We start from the raw sequence: 14,422 nt of genomic DNA on the forward strand, positions 1-14,422 counted from the left end.
ACTACCCACTGCACCATCGTGCATTGTGTTCTTTTACATTTCATAAATTTAATGGGCATCAAGTGGGCACTTTTTGTGTTTTCTACATTGGGGGGGGGGGCATCAAGTGGGCACTTTTTTTATGTTTCATAAATTTTAGGGGCATCCTGAGGGCACTTTTTCATGCGTTTTCCACAGAGGGGGTTCCAGAGCAGGCAAATTTTTTATGTTGAACCTACATCAGTGGAATCCAAGAGGGCACTTTAGTGCGGCTTCTTTGGGACATGAAGGCACCAGGGGGGGTGGTCGGCTCCCCCTGCCCCCCCAGACAAATATGAACTTGTTACACTTTTTCTAAAGTCTCTAAAGTATTAGTTATTGTGGATCAGTCTGAAAACACAGCCACTGATTTCTAAATCACATACTTGATCAGTTTTAATAAACAATGCTTTTAGTAAGACCTTTAATGCCCTGAAATGCTCTATCATACATTCCACTGCCTCCAAAAGAAGAATGTACTTCTTGATCAAGAAGTGGAAGCACTCATGCAACAATTCAACATGAATAATATAAGACAGTACCATGAGTCGTCCACCAGAGGGAGCTGTTTTATTGTTTCCACAGTTTTAAAAACATGCAAAATAAGTGTCATAAAAAAGGATCTTGTAATGGATACATATTAGAGAAAGCTTTAAAAATATACACAAACTTTGTGTTTTGACCCCTGAAAGAACAAAGCCCCAACATTCAGGATCACAGTTTTAAAAAGAAGAATAAAAAGAATGCACATTAAGGTTTTAACAGTGCCATGTCCTCCTCACATGAGTGAATTGGTATAAAGAAATCGTAATATCACATTTTTAGGTTAAAAGATTAGATAATGCATAAACCGTATAACAGTTCTTGGTTCTGTAAAGGCTCTTTAGATCATGAATTGCACCTTTGAAATTGAAATAGTAAACACAGGCTTCACAACGTAAAAGTGCCATGATTAAAACAAGCTCTTTTGAAATGTTACATTACAATTGTTTGTACCCATTCTGACATCCGACTTGTTTTCAGAAGTTGGAAGTCAAAGTCCTGAGTACAGAGTTTGCAAACACACTTTTACAGACAAATGAAAGAAAAGAATATGAGTATATAACCCCTATATGCTTCCCTTTAGCAATGGGAAGTCCCATCCATAAGGCACAGGATATTACTGAAAGAAAAACATAACAGACGCCATTTCTTTACCCTTCTGAACACCTATTGGAAAGTTTATCAAAAGAGGCTGAAAAATGAACCTTCACAGTTCAGACATTTTTGTTGTGGCACTTCCTTTTTCTCTACAATCGTATTTGTCAGGTGAGGAATGTCCGAGCACTGCTGGTATCTGGACCGTATTAGGTACTCGAATGCAGCTTATACATTAGAGTGAAATTAACTGATCAGTATAACCGTTCAAAAATGGAGCATTATATAAAAAGTGCTACAATATTTAAAGTGCAATGACATTTCATGTACGGAAATATCTTTATAGATTTACATTATTGTCTAAAAAGTTCCCAGAACACTTAAGTTCATTCATTTTAAATACTTTTTAAAAATGTCTGATTAAGGAAGGGAACGATGTGTTTGTTCTGGGAGGTGTACAACAGATTGTGTTGTACAATGTGCAAAGACAATAAAGGAATCCTATTCATTTCTAGGAACTTCTGGGGGCGGGGCCGCATCTAGCTTATTCTGAGGTGTTCGCCTTGTTTTCATGCAAGTGTTCAAAAGGGGAAAATTAATGCAGTCGTTCTCTTTGATTCTAAACAAACAGACAGGTAATAAAGTCATTAAAAATAACTGGTACAATGAGACCTGCTCATCGTAACTTAAGTCTCTAAAAGTAGTATGGGAGGTCGAGCCTTCAGTCATCAGGCACCTTCCCTTTGGAAGCATGTACAAGTCAGGGTCCGGGAGGCAGACACCCTCTCTACTTTTAAGAGTAGGCTTCAAACTTTCCTTTTTGACAAAGCTTAAAGTTAGAGCTGGATCAGGCTTGGACCAGGTCTTAGTTATGCTGCTATAGGCTTAGACTGACACACTGGGATCTCCTCTCTCTCCCTATCTATTAATAATTAATTAATTTAACTCTCCCTGTCCCATTAAAGTTACTAACCATAGACCTTTCTGGAGTCCCTGAGCTTCCTTGTCCCGTAGGTTCCTCCTGCAGACTCCAGCTGCTACAACTACTACTATCCATCTCACCACTATCATCTCTCTCTCTCTTCATCTCCCTCTACCCCTCTCTCCAACACGGTAGGTCTCAGCAGATGTGTGTCTAACATGAGTCTGGTCCTGCTGGAGGTTTCTGCCTGTTAAAGGAAGTTTGTCCTTGCCACTGTAACTTGCTAAATGCTGCAAAGTGCTCTGCTCATGGTGGATTAAGATGAGATCAGACTGAGTCCTGTCTGTAAGATGGGACTGGATCTGATCCGGTCTATATGCGGATATATTTGCGCTTTATAAATAAAGACTGATTGATTGATTTTTCATTGTGCGCCAGAAATTTCATAGAAGTGCGAGCACAAGTAGTATTGGCTGTTTGAAGCAGAGTGGTATTTGTGGTGCTAGCAGTAGTAGCAGCAGAGGTAACAGAAGCAGTAATCTTGCTTCTATTGACTCCCATCAAAGTGCAAAGTGCTCTGCTCATGGTGGATTAAGATGAGATCAGACTGAGTCCTGTCTGGAAGATGGGACTAGATCTGATCCGGTCTTGATGTTGGGTCTTTGTTAATAATAGAACATAGAGGACGGTCTAGACCTGCTCTGTTTGGAAAGAGTCTGAGTATAACGTTTGTTGTGATTTGGCGCTATGTAAATAAAGATTGATTGAATTGACTACAAAATTCGTATCAAACAACAACAACAAAAATGTAACTGACAAACCTGCTACTAATTGAATACTACTCTAAAGCTATTTGATCAAAGCTGGAGTTATTACAAGGTTGAATAACAAGATTGTAACCTGGGACAGACGGTACCTCAATAAACGTGTATCAATCAGACTTTTCTGTTGAGAGCAACTGCTCCCCATCTTCAGATAGCTTTGAAAGACTGAAGCGGTTTCTAGAAACGGGTGAGATGGTGTGTCTGCGTTGGGGCTTTCGTGAAGAGCTAGACAGAGACGAACTCTTTGGACGGAAATCAGTGGGAGGGAGGGCCGGAGACGGGCTGGGCAACACGACATCATCATCCAAGAGAGAAGGACAGCTGTTGGTTGAGACATCAGGCACTGAGCCTTCACTGCTTGGTGGTGCTCTTACAGATTCTTGGCTGTGACTGCTCTGCACATCAAGAGTCTGTCCTGACGTGAGTTCATGCAGTTGTTGAGTTAGTTGCTTGATCTTCTCATCTTTACCAAGAAGCCTTTGGTTTAGGTCCTCAATGGTTCTCAGAAGCTCCTCCCTCGGATCGACGTCTTCAGCCTGGTTTTCTGGAGGATGAAAATCTGCTCCATTTCTGCTTTTTGTAGTTTCATTGAAAAGTTGCGGCAAAATAGGCCCTTTTAGACACCCTGCTGTTTGAACACAAAAATATATGTTGAGTTAGTGGTAAGATTTTAATTTGATGACTCTAACTTCTCAAACAGAAGAGAAACAGAGTGATTCCAGGATGAGGACAGAAACTTCTTCCTTTAACAGTATCACTATTTCCAAAGATGCAATAAGGCGTGTTTCGACCGCAGGAACTGTACCCCGGAACTAGGTGCGTTTCGACCGGAGGAACCAGGGTCTAAATTTAGTTCAGGGGTAATTAATCTCCCCCCTGAAAAGCCCCTGCTTGGGGGGTAGTTCTCTTCAAAAGGTCCTGGGACTTTCGGTTAACCATTACGGTGTTTGTGGAGTTTACACAGCTGTTGAAACACAGAGGGAGTTCCTGGGAATGCAAACTAGTTTAGTTTTTATTAAGATTTCAAAATATTATTTAATATAATTTTTTCCCTCCATACGTCACTGGCCTGATTTGCACAATCTACCCGGGACTTCAGCCCGCGGTCGAAACGCAGACAACAAGCGAGGCACAGGAACCTTTTAGTTCAGGGGAAAGTAGTTCTGGGGGCTAAAAGACCCCAGAACTCTTGGTCCAAATGCACCTATAGTCACGTCTTTTGTCTTTGGCTAAAGAAGGTGTTAATGAATTACGTAACGACTACATAATGGAAGCAATGGCTGTTTCCAAAACCTCCCACTATACTAGCAGTACGTACTGATTGGGCCAAAATTCAGTATGTAGTACGTGAACAAGAGCAAAATCTGCAGTATGCCAAAACTACCCGGATGTCGTACTGATTCGGGAAAATGTCTCAGGATGCATCGGACCATTCTCTCACGTACTGTTACCCATAATGCACAGCGCTGTTTCCGCTTTTCTTCTTTTTTAAAGCTAGGGTTGGTCGTCACGGAAAGCTAGCATGAATTTGAATGTCGCATTTCCTCAGGATTCCGTCTAACCCCCCCTCCCATCGTAGCTCCTCCAAAACGCCCCCCCCGCTCACATGCACGAGCGCCGCTGATTCGCGACCACATGATCGCGACTGATTCCAAATCCGGTCCTCAGCACATCGTTTGTGTTTTGCACTACATCAACTCATGTCTCACTCAGGGGTAAGAAAACACCAAAACATTCTCATAGTGAAAGTTACAAACACAAACAAACATGAAATGTACACTTTGCAGGAGGCGGGCTGAACGGCAGGACGGGATTTGATTGGATTCATAATTTGGCTCCTGATGGCAGGGATTGGTTGGTGTTTTCCCAGGTTTACTCCGGCTGTAGATAGCGGCTTTTTCCTGCTCTTTTTTGAGAACACATTATGTATTGATTGTCATCAGGACATAAAGATCATTTTAACCAGTATAACGAAAAGTGGATCTAAATCTGATTACCAACCCCAGCTTTAAAGCTAGGGTTGGTAGTCTCGGAAAACCAGCATGAATTTGAATGTAGCATTTCCTCATGACTCCGTCTAACGCCTCCCCTCCTCCCTCGGAGCTCCTCCAAAACGACGCCCCCCCCCCTCACATGCACGAGCGCCGCTGATTCATGACCATATGATGGTGACTGATTCAAAACCGGTCCTCAACAAAACATTATCATGGTGAAAGTTAAAAACACAAACAAACATGGCTGCTGTTAGCACTCACAACTATCATGCTAGCATTATCCAGTTGTACCGGTGACACGATATCAGGAGAAAAGTTATAACACATATATAATACTGTAACAGCTCTACTGTTTGTTAAACCTGTTCAGTGTAGATGTTCTTAATTCCTACAGTGTTGACGGTCAGTGAAGGCATCAGGAGAGGTGTAGAGAGTGCGAGTGGGAGAGAGGAGAGACAAGAGGAGAAGTTCTTCATTCATTCAAACATTGATTGTTGTTTTGTTGGTTGGCGTGGTAACGGCCGACAGTGACCGGTTATTAAAGCTCAACATGTTCACGAATTGGCTCGTCATCACTACAGCGTCCGGACGGACGCTACAATAAATCTATATTTTCTGTAGGACTTACTGAACGTCATTAATTATTCTGCTTGTTGGTGAGAGCTTTTTAGACTCTGATCCGGACTACAGTCCTGAGCAAAGCACCTCATCAGGTCAGAGGGGACAGGCCCGAGGACGAGCGAGAGGGGCAGTAAATAGAGTCAGGGGAAGTAGAGGCAGGAGACGGGGACTCGGAGGAGTGAACGCCGGGGAAATGTACGCGCAGGAGGAGGGCAGAACGGCTGGACGGGATTTGATTGGTTTAAAATTTGGGGAGCCAAAAAACGGTGATTGGTTGGTGTTTTCCCAGGTTTACTCCGGCTGTAGATAGCAGCTTTTTTTCACTCTTTTTTAAGAACACATTATGTATTGATTACCATCAGGACATAAAGATCATTTTAACCAGTATGACAAAAAGTGGATCTAAATCTGATTACCAACCCCAGCTTTAAGGGGGCACTCAGTTTTTACGTACTATGAAAACTACTAAATTCCATATACAACAACTTCTTAACTTTTTAAATCATAAGTGATGCTAAAGAAGAAGTTTATCTATCAGCTTGGCCGTTGTTTACTTCTGCTTTCTGAAACTGGAAATCCAGCGACGCCTGGCCCAGCGTACTGCAGACCAGATCCATCAGAACAGACAGACTACAGACTAAATTCAAATGCAGTACATAGGTAGTATGTAGCAGGCCGTTTCGAAAACAGCCAAACTGTCACGTCCTCTTAAAAGAAACAAGCGCTACCAACTTACCAAGACGATTCTTGCAGAAGTAGGCGAGGCATGCTACACAGAGAACCATCAGAGGCACAAATACAGCGATGATGACGGGCACAGTGCAAGACCTCATGCAGCCATCTGAGTAATAAAGAAAAAACTGAATGAAGTACATTATAGAACCAGTTAGTGGAGTCTTCTTTAGAAACTCAGGAATCAGAACATCTAATTTAGCGGGGTATTACGCAACCACCAGCTATCCACACATTATCCCTCACTTAACTACAGCATGAATGAGAACACAGTTGATACCAGTGGATTCTAAAGGTTCAAGCATACCTGGTATGTGAATCTCTGCGACTCTCCTCATGTTGGGCAGGTTGACCCAGCAGGCGACTCTGTGATGAAACAATATCAATGTAAGTTTTCCTGTGTGTCAAAAGGAAGATGAAAAGGAAGTACAGTCATGGCCAAAAGTTTTGAGAATGACACAAATATTACATTTTCACAAAGTCTGCTGCTTCAGGGTTTTTAGGTGTTTTTGTCAGATGTTTCTATGGTATAATGAAATACAATTAGAAGCATTTCATAAGTATCAAAAGCTTTTATTGAGAATTACACAGAATTCATGCAATAAGTCAATATTTGCAGTGTTGACCCTTCTTTTTCAAGACCTCTGCAATTCTCCCTGGCATGCTGTCAATCAACTTCTGGACCAAATCCTGACTGATGGCAGTCCATTCTTGCATAATCAATGCTTGGAGTTTGTCAGAATTTGTGGGTTTTTGATTGACCACCCGCCTCTTGAGGATTGACCACAAGTTTGTGAGAGAGCCCACTCCCTTGACCGAAAAGCAACCCCACACATGAATGGTCTCAGGATGCTTCACTGTTGGCAAGAGACAGGACTGATGGTAGCGCTCACCTCGTCTTCTCCGAACAAGCCTTCCTCCAGATGCCCCAAACAATCGGAAAGGGGATTCATCAGAGAAAATGACTTTACCCCAGTCCTCAGCAGTCCAGTCCCTGTACCTTCTGCAGAATATCAGTCTGTCCCTGATGTTTTTACTGGAGAGAAGTGGCTTCTTTGCTGCCCTCCTTGACACCAGGCCTTCCTCCAAAAGTCTTCGCCTCACTGTGCATGCAGATGCACTCACACCTGCCTGCTGCCATTCCTGAGCAAGCTCTGCACTGGTGGTGGCCCGATCCCGCAGCTGTAACACCTTCAGGAGACGGTCCTGGCGCTTGCTGGACTTTCTTGGGCGCCCTGGAGCCTGTTTGGCAACAATTGAACCTCTCTCCTTGAAGTTCTTGATAATTGGATAGACGGTTGACTAAGGTGCAATCTTACTCGCTGCTATAAACTTCCCTGTTAGGCCCTTTTTGTGCAATGCAATGATGGCTGCATGTGTTTCCTTGCAGGTATCCATGGCTAACAGATGAGGAACAATGGTGTCATGCACCATCTTCCTTTTAAAGTGTCCAGTCACTCAATCATGACAGATTGATCACCAGCCTTGTCCTCATCAACACCCACACCTGTGTTAATGTGTGTGACACCTGTGTGTCATTGAAATGATGTTAGCTGGTCCTTTTGTGGCAGGGCTGAAATGCAGTGGAAATGTGTTTTTGGTGATAAAGTTCATTTTCAAGGCAAAGAGGGACTTTGCAATTAATTGCAGTTGAGCTGATCACTCCTCATAACATTCTGGAGTATATGCAAATTGCCATTATAAAAACTGAAACAGCAGACTTTGTGAAAATGAATAGTTGTGTCATTCTCAAAACTTTTGGCCATGACTGTACAGTTCACCTGAGTCTGAGTCTAAAACTCAAAACGAACCTGTTGACTGCGGTCGGCAAAGTCGCTCTCCTCGTGATGTTGAAACATCCCCCGTAGTTGAACTCCTCTTTTGGGTCGTCCACACTGATTTTGTTTCCATGATCATCCAGAAATGTGATCTCAGGCTTCGGGAACCAGCAGCCGGCGTCACACTGCAGAGTTACTCCACCGCCCCCATCTGGGACAACTGAGAGTTTGGGCTCAGACGCTGCAACTACAAAAACAAAAAAAACAAAACAAGGTTGACCTTTGAACTTTCTATCCACAGAGCATATGTGCCGCTCTAATGCTGCCTCAACTGGTCAGTTAGTTTGTGTAAGTGTGTGACTTTGGTGATCCAAGAAGCTAACACATGGAGGCAAGTGCTAAACCAGCAACTCCTGTGTGCTGTGGGGTAAAATGACTGATGTGCCCAAGTAGTCTTGCTGGGATCCTGGTTTAAAAAGTGCATTCACCGCTCATTGTATTGTCCAGGGATCATTTCTCTAATCTTAGTTAGTAAATTTAAAATTCACATAGTGGCCACTAATACAAAAAACAAAAACTTAACAACTTCAGCTATCAGGCCCCTCTCCTTTGGAATCATCTACCAGTCAGGGTCCGGGAGGCAGACACCCTCTCTACTTTTAAGAGTAGGCTTCAAACTTTCTTTTTTGATAAAGCTTATAGTTAGAGCTGGATCAGGCTTGGACCAGGACTTTGTTATGCTGCTATAGGCTTAGGCTGACACACTGGGATCCTGTCTTTCCCTCTCTCTCCTCTCTCTGCCTGTCTCTGACTTTAACTCTTCCTGTCCCATTAAAGTTACTAACCATAGACCTTTCTGGAGTCCCTGAGCTCCCTTGTCTCGTAGGTTCCTCTGGATCACTGCTGTAGATTCCTTTTTTGAGTCTGTCATTCATCCTTTCTTCATTCTTATTTCCTGTCCTTCCTTCTGTCTTTCTTTTTTTCTCTTTCCTTCCTTCCTTCCTTCCTGCTTTCTTTCCTTCTTTCTTTTTCCTTCTTTCTTCCTTTCTTTCTTTAGTTCTTTCCTTCATTTCTTTCCTACCTTCCTTCCTGCTTTCTTTCTTTCCTTCTTTATTTTTCCTTCTTTCTTTCAGTCCTCCCTCCTTTCTTTCTTTCTTTCTTTCCTTCTTTCTTTCTTTCTTTCCTTCATTCATTTTTTCTTTCCTTTATTTCATACCCCCTTTCTTTCTTCCTTCCTTTCATTCCTTCCTCTTTTCTTTCTTTATCTCATTCCTTCTTTCTTTTTCTTTTTATTTCATTCCTTCTTCCTTTCTTCCTACCTTCCTTTCTTTCTTCTATTCATTTTTCCTTTCATTCCTTTCTTTCTTTCCCTCTTCCTTCTTTCCATGTTCCTTCATCCTTTATGTCTCCTTTTCTTATCCCATTCTTTCCTTCTATCATTTCCTTCACCATTTATTCTCCTCTTTTTCTTTCTTCTGGTCTCCCTCTCTTCTCTCTTTTCTTAGACCTTTCTGGAGTCCCTGAGCTCCCTTGTCTCGTAGGTTCCTCTGGATCTCTGCTGTAGATTCCTTTTTTGGGTCTGTCATTCATCCTTTCTTTCCTTCCTTTTTCCTGTCCTTCCTTCTGTCTCTTTCTTTCTCTTTCCTTCCTTCCTTCCTTCCTGCCTGCTTTCTTTCCTTCTTTCTTTTTCCTTCTTTCTTTCAGTCCTCCCTCCTTTCTTTCTTTCTTTCCTTCATTTATTTCATTCCTATCTTCCTTCCTTTTTCTTCTTTCTTTCTTTTTCCTTCTTTCTTTCCTTCATTCATTTTTTCTTTCCTTTATTTCATTCCCCCTTTCTTTCTTTCTTTCTTTCTTTCTTTCTTTCTTCCTTCCTTCCTTTCATTCCTTACTCTTTTCTTTCTTCATCTCATCCCTTCTTTCTTTTTCTTTTTATTTCATTCCTTCCTTCCTTTCTTTCTTCTATTAATTTTTCCTTTCATTCCTTTCTTTCTTTCCCTCTTCCTTCTTACCATGTTCCTTCATCCTTTATGTCTCCTTTTCTTATCCCATTCTTTCCTTCTATCCTTTCCTTCACCATTTATTCTCCTCTTTTTCTTTCTTCTGGTCTCCCTCTCTTCTCTCTTTTCTTAGACCTTTCTGGAGTCCCTGAGCTCCCTTGTCTCGTAGGTTCCTCTGGATCTCTGTTGCTGTGGACGTGTCAGACTCCAGCTGCCACAACTACTACTATCCGTCTCCCCACTATCATCTCTCTCTCTCTCTTCATCTCCCTCTATCCCTCTCTCCAACACGGTCTCAGCAGATGTGTGTCTAACATGAGTCTGGTTTCAGGTTTCTGCCTGTTAAAGGAAGTTTGTCCTTGCCACTGTAACTTGCTAAATGCTGCAAAGTGCTCTGCTCATGGTGGATTAAGATGAGATCAGACTGAGTCCTGTCTGTAAGAGGGGACTGGATCTGATCCGGTCTTGATGTTGGGTCTTTGTTAATAATAGAACATAGAGTATGGTCTAGACCTGCTCTGTTTGGAAGAGTCTTCTGATATCGTTTGTTCTGATTTGGTGTTATACAAATAAAGATTGATTGAACTGGACGTACCGACAGTGAGCAGTATCACGCCCTCCCTCTGGGGCCCATTGCTTGACCCTTTGATTGTCTTGCAGATGTATCTCCCCTCATCAGATAGCTGCACGTTGGAAATCCTCAGTGAGATGTTTCCATTTTTCAGTTCACTCATGATGAGGTTGGTCCTGAACTCGTAGGCCGGGTTCTTCTCCTCGTGGTTCTCACAGCCTTTGCGTAACAGGAAGACGGTGACTTCAGGCGGTCCTTCCTTGGACCACTCCACTGTTAGTTTGTCGTGGCTGTCGTCGGTGTGACAGGGCAGAAGGACTGCTCCACCGGCGACGGCTGAGACGCTCTTTGAGTCATCGCTGTCCAAGGCTCCTTGTAGAAAAATAGAAATTAGAGACGTGTTTTAAAGCTGCTCTTGTGAGGCTGCACACATGACTGCTTGTGGTTTAGGGTTTCAGTTCTTCTTTGGCATTCAGAACAGGCCAACCTTTCACCACTCCACCAGTTCAACTCCATGCTTCTCCAGCTACCTTGATTTATGTACTTTTGTCTGTCTTAATATGCATCATGCAACAAGTGAATTAAAGTCTTTGATTCAGAGCTACCAAATGACCATGTGCTTTAAAACACCAGTCTTACTATACGGTACATCAGTACTAAAACTGGCTTTTGTAGAGACATTATCATGTGACAGTGGTGTACCCGGTGCCCTCATGTCCGAAAGAAACCACGCTAAAGTGCCCTCTTGGGTTAGATAAAACAGTACAAATTGCCTACTCTGGAGCCCCTTCATTGGAAAACGCATGAATAGAGGCCCTCTGGATGCCCTTCAAATGTATAACATTTTAAAAAAGGCCCTCTTTAGTCCCTTCAATGTATCATGTCTCCTGGAAGACTTAAAGTCAATAAATTGTTTAAAAAAAGTGCCCTCTGGGTTCCTCTTCTTTGGATTGAATAGGTGCATTTCAACCAAGAGTTCCGGGGTCTTTTAGCCCCCTGAACTAAAAGGTTCCTGTGCCTCCATTGACGGACAGGCAGGTATCATTATGAGCAACACAACAGTTAGCCTGTTAGCATGAAGAGACTCAGCTGGCGCTGTTTTAGATGGTGCTATATTTCATCACAGATGGATTCACTGAATCAACACGTGAGAGGAGATAAGCACGAGTAGCAAAGACGTTTCAACACGGCTTTAAAATCCTTTTGAACTCAAAAAGCCGTGGCAGAGATCGGATGGTGTTTTGGTTTAAACAGCGACCCTGTTAACTGGAGACTCTCAGCTGGATGCATCCCTCATAAACGTCTTTAGACGATCATTAAATATCTGATGAGGATATTTTGAAATCTTAATAAAAACTAAACTAGTTTGCATTCCCAGGAACTCCCTCTGTGTTTCAACAGCTGTGTAAACTCCACAAACACTGACACGTTCAGCTGAAGGTCTCCAGTTTACAGGGTCACTTTTAAAACTGGAACACCGGGAGGAGAGATGCATTCACGGTGGGTTGAGAGAAGACTACTGTTACAAGCTGCTAAATCAAGAGAATCACAGCTTCTTCTTTTGAAAAGTACACACACATACAAAAAAGATAGAACAAATAAAAACTAATGAAAGAAAGAGAAATCAAGTGAATCACAGATGGACAAACAATGACTGGGAATGGTTTTTGGAAAAATTTGACAAAGAAATAAAAAAAATAATAAAAAATTACAAAAAAAAATTTAAAAAAAATGAAAAAAGTTTTTTGAAAAAAATGTTTTGAAATTTTTTTGGGGGAAAAAAAGCTTTGAAAAAAAATGTTCTGAAAAAAAAATTTTGAAATTTTTTTTCCAAAAAATGAATTTGACAAAAAAATGAATTTAACAAAAAAAAAATTGACAAGAAAAATTTGACAAAAAGTTGACCCGGAGCCTGTCGAAAAAATACATTTTCCTGAAATTTGAAATTGTGCTCCAAAATTAGAAAAACATGAAAAAAGTGAAAATTTTGCACCTGTGGTTAAAAACATGGAAAAAGCAATGAATGAATCAACACGTGAGAGGAGATAAGCGCGAGTAGCAAAGACGTTTCAACACGGCTTTAAAATCCTTTTGAACTCAAAAAGCCGTGGCAGAGAACGGACGGTGTTTTGGTTTAAACAGCGACCCTGTTAACTGGAGACTCTCAGCCGGATGCATCCCTCATAAACGTCTTTAGACGATCATTGATCATCTGATGAGGATATTTTGAAATCTTAATAAAAACTAAACTAGTTTGCATTCCCAGGAACTCCCTCTGTGTTTCAACAGCTGTGTAAACTCCACAAACACTGACACGTTCAGCTGAAGGTCTCCAGTTTACAGGGTCACTTTTAAAACCGGAACACCGGGAGGAGAGATGCATTCACGGTGGGCTGAGAGAAGACTACTGTTACAAGCTGCTAAATCAAGAGAATCACAGCTTCTTCTTTTGAAAAGTACACACACATACAAAAAAGATAGAACAAATAAAAACTAATGAAAGAAAGAGAAATCAAGTGAATCACAGATGTGTGTGATGTTATTGTGGACGGAGGGCGGAATAAAAACACTGAGGTTAATCTACCAATCAGACACGTTCAGCACAGGCCCTCCCTCTGAAAGTCCCGGGACCTTTGAAAAGTGCTACCCTCCTAGCGGAGTCTATTTAAGGGGGAGATTAACTACCCCTGAACTAAATTTAGACCCTGGGTCCACCGGTCGAAACACACATAGTTCAGGGGTAAAGTTCCTCCAGTCGAAAAACGCAATGTACACAATTGCCCTCTTGATACCCCTGCAGTAAAGATTTTTTTTTTTTAAAGGGCCTTGCTTTAGAAACACCCTTTTTTTGGCTGTTTTCATTGCAAATAATCACATTGTAAGATAAGTCTAAATGTTAAAAGACAACAGGATGAGGTTATTGTCTGAAGACAAGTATTTTGCATGTACAGGACAAGAGATAAGAGGTATCACTTTGTCCACAAGGGGGCGCCAGAATCGATACAAGCTAAAAGTTCCTCACAGCAGCTTTAATTATGTTATGTTAATAATGTAATGTAATCAATAATAAATAAATTAATAAATAGTTCACCATGATGCAGGAATAAAGTGTTAGATGCTCAAAATGTTGTGTGCGAGGACCCTCAGACCCCCCTCTTGTTACCCCTGCCTCAATACACCCTAAGCTGTGGGTACCAGGGGTTTGAGAGGAGGTGATACAGCCTGAGTACACCACTGTTGACTGATATAAAACACTCATCGTTTTTAACTCTACATGTGAGCCCTTTAACATCAAATGAGCTTCTCTGTTTCTCAGTCTTTTCAATGCGACTCCCAAACCAAGAACTTTCTCCAACACCAGGATCCGAAGTGATTCATTCAAGAGGAATGCTTACCGGTGACAGTCAGCAGCAGGGCGTAGACCAGGAAGAGACTCCTTTGCATGGCCGACACATTAAAGGAAAGATACCAAATAGTTACAAATGTAGTAAATGGATTTTTGAGAGTTTAAAAACAGGTTGATGAGAGTTTAAAACCAACGCGTCTGAGAGCGTGGGAGCTGCTGTCTTGTATCCAGAAGGCAATGACGCAGAATGACGCAGACAGATGTGCTGTTCACGGGCGAGTCGGCTGTAAGAGCCGACTCTTCTGAGTGAACAAAAGAGTCGGCTCTCAAGTTAAAGTCAATGGTATTTCTTTATATCTTACAACAAATAAGAGAGTCATAATACAGGCTGATGATCATGTCATAATAATGTAAGACTTATTTTGTTAATTGTATTCTTTTATTTTTTAAAGGTGACATATCATGCAAAATCGGCTTTTTAA

At 41.8% G+C, this 14,422-nt stretch overlaps 1 protein-coding gene across 3 annotated transcripts; it reads right to left on the bottom strand.

Moving 5' to 3' along the window:
* Window positions 1-570: 570 nt before the first annotated feature.
* Window positions 571-14,167, bottom strand: LOC117807018 (selection and upkeep of intraepithelial T-cells protein 7-like). 3 transcript variants are annotated; one of them, XM_034676055.1, is made up of 6 exons: window positions 13,990-14,167; window positions 10,619-10,966; window positions 8,060-8,273; window positions 6,556-6,614; window positions 6,253-6,357; window positions 571-3,529 (listed from the first exon to the last, which is right to left on the bottom strand). In XM_034676055.1, exons 1-6 carry the CDS (start codon window positions 14,036-14,038, stop codon window positions 3,009-3,011), a joined length of 1,296 nt encoding a protein of 431 aa, XP_034531946.1. In that variant the 5' UTR covers window positions 14,039-14,167; the 3' UTR covers window positions 571-3,008. The 3 variants fall into 3 exon arrangements, with proteins under 3 accessions (XP_034531946.1, XP_034531947.1, XP_034531948.1); XM_034676056.1 differs by having other exon boundaries at window positions 2,797-3,526; window positions 13,990-14,156; XM_034676057.1 differs by having other exon boundaries at window positions 3,371-3,529; window positions 6,556-6,645; window positions 13,990-14,156.
* Window positions 14,168-14,422: the final 255 nt, after the last annotated feature.

The sequence above is a fragment of the Notolabrus celidotus genome, chromosome 23 (genome assembly GCF_009762535.1).
Source record: "Notolabrus celidotus isolate fNotCel1 chromosome 23, fNotCel1.pri, whole genome shotgun sequence".
NCBI lineage: Eukaryota > Metazoa > Chordata > Actinopteri > Labriformes > Labridae > Notolabrus > Notolabrus celidotus.

Coding starts and splice junctions, on each gene's coding strand:
- LOC117807018 (XM_034676055.1), bottom strand. CDS start 14,038: ATGCAAAGGAGTCTCTTCCTGGTCTACGCCCTGCTGCTGACTGTCACC. Junction 8,274..10,618: donor CGTGATACTGCTCACTGTCG/GTACGTCCAGTT, acceptor TTGTTTTTGTAG/TTGCAGCGTCTGAGCCCAAA. Junction 6,358..6,555: donor CGCAGAGATTCACATACCAG/GTATGCTTGAAC, acceptor TTTATTACTCAG/ATGGCTGCATGAGGTCTTGC.